General features: G+C 41.7%; 1 protein-coding gene across 1 annotated transcript; it reads left to right on the top strand.

Annotated features, from left to right (window-relative positions):
• Positions 1-1317: 1317 nt before the first annotated feature.
• adssl (adenylosuccinate synthase, like) lies at positions 1318-8971 on the top strand. Its single transcript, XM_084029802.1, has 13 exons — positions 1318-1595; positions 2204-2306; positions 2775-2843; positions 2970-3020; positions 3099-3165; positions 3312-3419; positions 4263-4344; positions 4626-4752; positions 4836-4990; positions 6012-6136; positions 6269-6366; positions 7828-7977; positions 8083-8971. Exons 1-13 carry the CDS (start codon positions 1362-1364, stop codon positions 8133-8135), a joined length of 1422 nt encoding a protein of 473 aa, XP_083885928.1. The 5' UTR covers positions 1318-1361; the 3' UTR covers positions 8136-8971.
• Positions 8972-9370: the final 399 nt, after the last annotated feature.

Here is a 9370-nt window from a genome sequence, read left to right on the forward strand (position 1 = left end):
GAGGTTAGTTTTATTTCAATTATTATTCTATCAACACAGATATGTACATCGACAGTCTAGTGTTTTAATTGATTTGCCTCGGGTGCACTGTGGAGTGGGCAAGACTGTTTTTAATGCCTGTCTAGCTAAGAACCATTGACTTGCGCTAGCCATAGCATAAGCGAACTCGGCAACTAGAAGAACTGAATGAAATTTCTTGAAAACGTCTCCAGACGTCTCGAACACACCGGCTCACTTGGAAAATAGGTCTTATGTCCAAAATTGTGAACTATCCCTTTAATATTATACCTCTGTAAATACCTTTAATTTAAATGTCACCACGTGGCAGTACTGAAGGACAGAGAAGTCCAATGGATTGGCAACCCATCTGTATGAGTTAGGTGAATGCAAAATGACAAAAAAAATACAAATGACATGGTTTACATATGATGAGACTTCAAATTACTACAAAAAAATGACATAGTTTACACAGAAATGAGACTACAAAAATACACCTGTAGGAAGAGAGTTGTGGTCCAGAAAACAAACCGGCAGCCGTGTCCTGGAACATGGCCACAGGTACACTCTGGACCACTTTGTTGACTGTGTTTGGTTAAATGCAAATGTTTTACTGAAAATGCACCAGGAGTACACACTCAAGGTGAAACAGGTGCCTTTGCTGCCACCTGGCAGCTTGATGGACACATTGCTGTATTGAACCAGTGGTGGGTGTTTTTTTTCCATGAAGACACCAGACCTAAAACGTTCAAGGCCTTATGGTCTCTGAAGTCAGTGTGGAGTTACTCTTTAAGACTTCATTTTGACGCAGGGCCTCTTCAAAGGACATATTATTGCTGTGAAGCTATGCTAATGAAGTGTGTGCTAATTATCAAACAAATTCGTCAAATAACAACAAACCAGTCGACACACGTTGAACAAAGGCAGCTGCTTCCTTTGTCTGGTCCGGATTAAATATTGACATTGACCTGTTGAAAAGGATTGGTCAAATATTACGGTCAGGCACCAAACAGTCTGTCCGGGACTCAAAGCGAAGGCGGAAGTGGAGAGGAGTGAACCATTTTATATTCGTGTAGTCTTCGTGAATCGTGATGTCTGTAATTGAATGGCCACCCAAACAAGCAAAGCCGCTCGGTTAAATAGGACATGTGTGTCCGCTTCATTGGTTATAGTCAGTCAAATAGATATAGGGACAATAAATAATGGTAACTATGCCTAAATGGGTGTACAGTATTTTGATATTCAGGACCGAGGATATGAGAGGAAACACTGCCATCTACCGGCCAGGCAACGGACGAGCACTTCCCGTGACGCAGAGAAACGCGGTAAAACGATATTCCGGTTTGTAGAAGGAGGGCAGCCGCATGGCATCCGACAGCACCATGGCCAACGTTAACGGGCGAGAGACCGTTTCCCTGAATGGGGAACCGGTCGTTAAGCGGCCACGGGAGAGTGTCTCGCAGGAGTGTCTTCTCCGGGTCCCGAAGGAGCCCCAGAACAAAGTGACCGTTGTGCTCGGGGCGCAATGGGGCGACGAGGGCAAAGGCAAAGTTGTGGACTTGCTCGCAATGGATGCGGATATTGTATGCAGGTGCCAGGTACCGAGCTGCACTGTCGACACAACTTCACCATTGACACTCAAGCCGACTGCTTCATACAACCGTGTTGTCGTTTAATAAGCGTCTGCTAATTGTAACACGGGGTTGAACGTCGTGGCCGTTGGGCAGCCGTTAAAAATCCGTGACCATGTTGCGACGTCAACAACCTTGTCCGACCTCCCGGATGTGGAAGTGCTAAGTTAATAATGCTACGTTAATGCTAGTACGAGCTACGTGTCTGTTCATCGTTTTTAAACGCTACTGCCGTGCTAGCTAAACGTGTACTGAATCCAGCGCATGCCCTCTGCATACCGATAACCGCATCCTGTGAATGTACGTTATGTAACTCACTGGCCGCCCGTTGTTTCCCAGCTGTTCCTCTTCGTAGCCAACACGGTCACATTTAGCAGAAATGTATTTTTCAGTTTTTATCTTGGAGCCACTGCCAGCTAGATGTCACGGCAGAGGGCGGAATAATGTGACCCTGGCCTCAACGAAGCACAGGGTTGACGGTTTATGTTGTTTACTTGCCTCCAGCTTAGGGGAGGAAACAGAGCAACATCAAACATGCCTTATAGCAAGCTGAATCACGTTTGTACTGTTTGCAGGGAGGCAACAATGCAGGGCACACGGTGGTTGTGGAGAAGGTGGAGTACGACTTCCACCTGCTGCCCAGTGGAGTGCTCAACAAGAATGCGGTGTCCTTCATTGGTAGGAGATGATACTTGTGTTTTATTTTGAAGGGCTTGAAGTAGGTGGGGAGATAAAGACCCTAATAAAATAACATCAGCAGACCGCAGCCTTATCACTTGTTATGTGTTTTATAGCTGGGGAAGTGTTTTTGTTGTACACCTGCACATATAGAAAAAAAAACATTTGTGGGGACTATAGTTACACAAAGGTAACTAATGATTAAACTAAAGGTCAAATGCTAAACCAAGGAGACACAGACATGTCTGTGGTATCACAATCAGCATTTAAATCTTAAGTGTTTATTTCCTCTCTTTTTAGAATGTGTGAAAAGAGGAAACATGTAAGACTTCTTGTTGAACTGACTGGTAACAAGTCTGTGTTATATATATATAAATACAACTTCAGGGAAAACGTGCAGTTTGTTACTCATAACAAATGTCTTATGCAGTTGTGAGGTTTGTTGCATTGTCCTTTTTTGTTTTACAGGCAATGGAGTGGTGATACACCTACCAGGTCTGTTTGAGGAGGCTGAAAAGAACCTGCAGAAAGGCAAAGGTAAAGTTTTCTAAATGGAAACCGGCAGTTAAATCCATAGCATGTAGCAATGCCTGCTAAATACATGAGGTATGTAGATGTGTGCCGGGCAAACATGTAACATGGGATTTGTTGTATTGTGTGCAGGATTACAAGGATGGGAGGAGAGATTAAAGATTTCTGATCGTGCCCACCTTGGTCGGTAACCTTTTCCTCATTCACATGTTTTGAATTAGAAATGTCCTCTTAGTGACAGTCCACTCTATCCACCTCTAGTGTTCAACTTCCATCAAGCCGTTGATGGAATCCAGGAGCAGCAGCGGCAGCAACAAGAAGGGAAAAAGTAAATCTGCTCTAATTAGTTGAAATACTCATATTTTGTGGACGTGTGTATTACAATGTGTGCTGTTCTCAAGTTGGAGTGATTATATTCCATTGGAGAAGTAGGTTATTATAGTCATTAATGTTGTGTTTTTGTTTGTCGTCCAGCTTGGGAACCACTAAGAAGGGTATCGGTCCCGCCTACTCCTCCAAAGCTGCCCGGAACGGCCTGCGAGTCTGTGATCTTGTCTCGGATTTCAGTGTTTTTAAGGGGAAGTGAGTTCTCCGGGTTTTCTTCTAATTCCGTTCATATTTTCATTGTCTGTTGCATCAGTGATCTAAAATGAGATGAAATGTCAAGGATAGGAAAATTAAGGAAATGCTACAGCCTTGAAACAGCGTTGACTTTATGTCAACTAAGAGGCTTGTTCTGTGATTGTAATGCTACGCAGTGGGTACGGAAAAATAAAAAAATATAGACACAGTGGGGAGAGACGAGTGGGTGGAGTAGATATGTCCCAAACGGTCGACTTTCTCTCAAGGATCACTAGTGCGTGATTAGGGCCGATTTAAAACGATAGATGGCAATTTGAGCCATTTTCAATCAGGAAATGCTAATATTAACACCAGTATTCATGTGTTTCAACAAATTACAGTTACAAGTTAAAAAAAAAAAAAAAAGTTTAAGTGTGCAGTTACTCTTTAAAGACTTCTAGAAGTCTATTCTGTGATTTCATTGCAATTCTGTGACGAGTCGGAGAGTTGTTTCCAACCCTAAATGTGTTAAAATAACTTCAGTTTTTAACTTTTAAGTGTTTATTTTTGAGCATTTAAATGAAATGCAAATACTTTAAAGACATGAAGGTGTCCATAGTTAATCATGAAGAGCAGGTTAATTTTTCACTATGCTTCAGTGATTGTGTGTATCTTCTGTTGCCCGGTAGTAACACCTGGCCATGGCACATGTGAAGACTGTTGGCAGAAGTGTTACGCTAACCTGTCTGTCCTGTATATGATGTTGTGCAGTTATATTGTGTAGTAGTATCTCCATACAGAGGGATGCACATAAACTTTAATGAACGTGTGTCAGCAGACTTTTAATCTCTGTCACCATCGCAGGTTTCGTATGTTGGCAGAACATTTCCTGACGATGTATCCGAACCTTAACTTGGACGTTGATGGTGAACTGGAGCAGCTGAAGGTGAGACCGGTTATCATGTTTCAGACAGGAAATACTCAGCGTTGTGTGGCTTTGATATTTTGACAATAGAATGATGGCTAGTATTGTGTTTACTGGCTCATATGATAAGGGTGCCTAGTGCCTTTCCCCTGAGGTTGACGGTGAGAATTAGAATCGGTATCTTATGCATAATAGTGTTCAGTGTTTATAATTTCAGTTAACGGCCTTTTCCTCTCATAAGTTCTTGATTTTTAAACCTGATCTAGAGATGGTCTAAGCACTTGTGTGTGACTGTTTTTCAGGGCTATGCAGAGAGACTGCGTCCTCTGGTGACTGATGGAGTGTACTTCATGCACAAGGCTCTTACTGGTCCCACTAAGAAAATCCTGGTGGAGGGAGCCAATGCTGCTCTGCTGGATATTGACTTTGGTGAGCACCCCAGGGTTTGTACAATTAACCCTGAAGATGGATGGATGTTTTGCCTCCTGATTAACAGGTGTTTCTCTGTTCAGGCACGTATCCTTTCGTGACGTCTTCTAACTGCACCGTGGGAGGAGTGTGCACCGGTCTCGGCGTGCCGCCATCATACGTTGGCCGAGTATACGGTGTCGTCAAAGCGTACACCACCCGGGTGGGCGTTGGAGCTTTCCCAACAGAGCAGGATAATGTGAGTACAAAAGTTGATGAAAAGGGTCCTGCTGATTAGAGATACTATCAAGCTGAGAAGATGATGATGTCACACATGACTTCTCAGGCACTCAGCTTTTTGTAAAACGGCCAACATACTCCCAACGGTTTGAAGGAGGTAAATGTTGTTCATGTCAAGTTACCATCCTCACAACAGCAAAGCACGTTTAGTTTTAAGATGGAATTATTGCAATTGTTGAAACAAGATTCAGGGAAAAATCTTTATGGCTGTTCTATTAATAAAGGACAGAATTTAACTTGCTGTTTTTTTATTTAAAAGATTATTTGTATTACTGAACAAGGACACGTGGTGTGGTTCTGCAGAGAGAAGTAAATCATCTGACCAGTGCTTGTTACTGTTAAATTGAAGCTCACTGCCCTAGTGTCAGTATTACAGTCCCAGTCAGTCAGTACCCAGCTGAAGCTGTTCGTGAGACCATGAGTATTTTTCAGAAAATGCAGAGGAAGCTTGATTCGACAAAAGAGGAGAGTCGTTAGAGAGACATGACATCCCACATTTAGGCTTGAGAAGTTCCAGTAATGCAGATTCCCCTGTGATTCAGACAGACCTCACCTCATCGGTTATGTCATCAGTTTTTTAGGTTCAAAGGTCAGCGTCAGCCTTGAGGTTACAGAGGTGGACTTGTGGTAAAACGGGGGTTAGTTTTAATCTGTGAGATTGCAGGGAAAACGTTTTGTGGGAAGGTGGAAAAGAAGTGTGCCAGCGCTGTGCTCTTTAACAAGACCCCTCACCCCCAGCTGCTCAGGGTTTTGACTGTAGAGGAGTGAGGTTGTTCATGTGAGTGAAACTGCAGCAGGTTGTTACTGGAAGAGAGCATGTCCAGCCGACTGTCCCTACACAGATAAAGACTCCACAACACAATATCACACAAACTGCTGAGTTATCTGATGGATTTTGACCGTCAATATAAATATTTTTTCACAGTTTTCCATTTGTCTTCCACAGTTTGAGTGGGTTTTTCTTGTTTGTTGTATTTTAGGAGACTGGAACACTGTTACAGTCCAGAGGGAGAGAGTTTGGTGTGACGACGGGCAGGAAGAGGCGTTGTGGTTGGCTGGACCTGATTCTGGTCAGATACGCCCACATGGTCAACGGCTTCTCAGCGTAAGGAACTACCTCACCATTTTCAAAGTATTATCCCCACCTGATGATGTGATGACTGAAGTTTCAGCTTCATGATGCATTCCGACTGCCCATTGGCATCAGAGTTGAACAGACTGACTTCTCTCCTCTCAGAATTGCCCTGACGAAGCTGGACATTTTGGACACCATTTCAGAGATCAAAGTGGGCGTGGCCTATAAGGTTGATGGAAAACCTCTACCAAGTTTCCCCGGTAGGTCATTACCATTTCAGTGGTTTATAGATCTGCTCTTTGTCTGGTCGTTACAGAAAATAGTACTGGATTTATCAGACAACAGCAAGTATTAGTTATTATCTTCAAATTTGGTTTTAGTGTGGCCGTAAAGTAGGGGCAGAGTTTGAAGGGAAGGGCTGCAACTGATTATTTTTCTTATCTGTCAATTCTTTTTTTCACAAATTTGACTGAAAGACATGAATTGGTGAAAAATGCACCATCGCCAAATTGCTTTTTGTGTCCAAAAACCAAAAGATATACAATGATATAAAACGATAATGATAAAACGGCAAATTTTCATACATACATTCACAAAGCTGCAACTGGTAAATGCTTGTCATGTATCAATTATTAAAATTGTCGATTTTATTTTACGTCTTCCTTACATGACAACAATGCAAGCTGTTAATGTTTGGTCACATTATTTTAATGTTCTGACCTTTGATTGATCATATTCATGTTTAAAACTACCCATCGATCCTCAAACGTTTTGATGCCAGAAACCAAATTACTGTAAACGCAGGAGAGGACCTGTAAACTCAAATGGACTATTATTTTCAGAGCTTACTACTAAGTAGCTTTTATTCTCCCTAAGGGTTTGTTTTACGCAGGTCAGCTTTTACTGGCAGGAAATGCAACATCTTGGGTTTTTAAAAATCTATTTTGCAGCAGATTTGAGGCTGCATTTATCTTCCGTATCTCTCCGCTTGCACTGCCAAATGGAGCAAATTGAATTGTTCAGCTAATGAACCAGCGGATGATGAAACAACGTCTCTCTTGCTGTGACACTGCATTTGCCCTCGGCCAGCATGCTACCACTGATTGCCCTCTTTTATGTTTGTCATCCCTTATGATGCTGGATGTTTGATGAAGTGGTTCTTATCTTGATCCATATTTGTGTTTTCTGGTTGTGCCGGAGTCTTTTTTTTAAGGGTGCTCAGATCAGATCTTTGATCACCAATCACTGGAAGCTGTTCACCAATGACGGGGTCTCTTTGAAGCCTTCTGTTTATCCTGTTGTATTATTTCTTGAACTATTTTTAACATTGAATGTTAGGTATCATAAGCCACTGTGCTGGACTACTTCCAGTGTCTGCTTTGAGGCAGAGGAGCAAAGCCCTCCCTAGTCTGTTCCCTTTTAAAATATATACATATATATATTTACCCAGAACAGCATGGTGGAATAATAGTACCGCCTTGAACTGGCTGCTTTAGAAATACAACTCACAATTGCGGTGAAGTCATTTTAGCGGTGCAAAGAAAAGCTTATCAGATTATCGGATAATAAAACCTGTTCTTGCATTCGGACCAGAAATTCCAGTTATGGGCAGATGTCCAGTGTGTTGTTTTGACCACAGTCTTGTGATGAATCAGCAAATGTAAACCAGAACCAAAAGGTTTCACCTTTCACTCAGTTTTGTTGCCTTTCTTCTGTTGCAGCAAACATGGACGTTTTGACGCGGGTGTCGGTGGATTACGAGACGTTGCCCGGCTGGTGCTGCAGCACCGAGTCGGCTCGGAGCTTCGAGGAGCTGCCGCCAAAGGCTCAAGATTACATTCGGTTCATCGAGGAGTTCCTGCAAGTGCCAGGTTTGTAAAGAGGCACATTACATTAACGGATAGAGCGCAGCCAGATTGTTCAACGCTTTGCCAAATCTGCCCGTCACATCTCGTCTTTTTTCTCCCTCATTTCAGTGAAGTGGGTTGGAGTCGGCAAGTCCAGAGAGAGCATGGTCAAACTGTTCTGATGCCGATATGGAGTCCTCGTCAACAGCAGCTCGGATAATAATTTCAGGTTTTGATAGGATTACCAGAGGAGGTTAAAATGAAAACTCTCCTAAAGGAAATACTTCACCAGCAAGGCTGCTTGTCCATTTACAATAATTCCTTTGGGATATAATTTGTGCATTCCACATAATGTTTGCTATATTTATTTGGCAGATAATTTTTAAAACTTGAAAACAAATGGATCGTTCATTCTTTTTTCCATTCCACAGTAAAGCACAGTTGGTTTTTTGGCATTTGAACCTAATTAACCATAATTAATATCTGTTCTTCATCTTATTTTTTGTTTAACATATATGTCAAGAGCCGTTGATGAACAGATGTAGAAGCCTTTGTATTCAAGGGCACAACAAAATAAAGCAAGAGGTCATTTTCAGGCTTTGTAATGAGATGGAAAACTGATTGAAAGCCATTGAGCGATCAGTCCCATAGTGAATTTTTCTATAGAACAATTTTAAAACGACAACACATGAATGCATCTCAGTTAAGTTTGTAACGGTATTTTCATGATGACTGTTGGAATGAACATAGTGCTTTTTAAATCCTCCTCAAAATTTCTCAAAAGTCAACACTCAACGACTTGACTTTGAACGATGTTTTCTTCATAATTGAGGAAAAGTAAGTCGAAAATTCCACATTGGTTGTTCTTTGAGAATTGTGTGTAAACGTAAGAAAGTAATAAAAATGGGCAGTAATGTACCAGTTGTATATCTCAATATGTTTCCTACAACATTTCATTCATTATTAATGATATAAACAACTCTTACTCGGCTTGCTCTTAACAATAAAAAGAAAGAAACGTTTATTGTGTCTTTTATTTTGTCAGTTTCATTCAGCTCTGTGTAAAAACCTACATAAACCTGGTTGTTCACTAGTGTTAATGGGATTTATAAAATGTAAAAATATTGTTCATATTGATTCCTTGTAGGGGTTTAGAAGAAAAATATGTTAACCAAAGTCCTCGCCACATTTCTGGTCGCCGCCATGTTACTCATTATGCACACATTATTGTCGTTTACTGGCTGTGTAGGTTGGCCCGTTTGAAATCGGCACCAGAAGTCTCTGAATGACTCCACCAGAAAACGTAAGCAATTTTCAAGCTTTTATATCGTTGGATCACAAGAATATGTATAATATGAGAGATGACGTGAAGAGTCCAAAGAGGATTATTACCCGGCTGCACTTTGCCTCAGATCTG

Source organism: Eutrigla gurnardus (assembly GCF_963514095.1).
Source record: "Eutrigla gurnardus genome assembly, chromosome: 15".
Classification (NCBI taxonomy): Eukaryota; Metazoa; Chordata; class Actinopteri; order Perciformes; family Triglidae; genus Eutrigla; species Eutrigla gurnardus.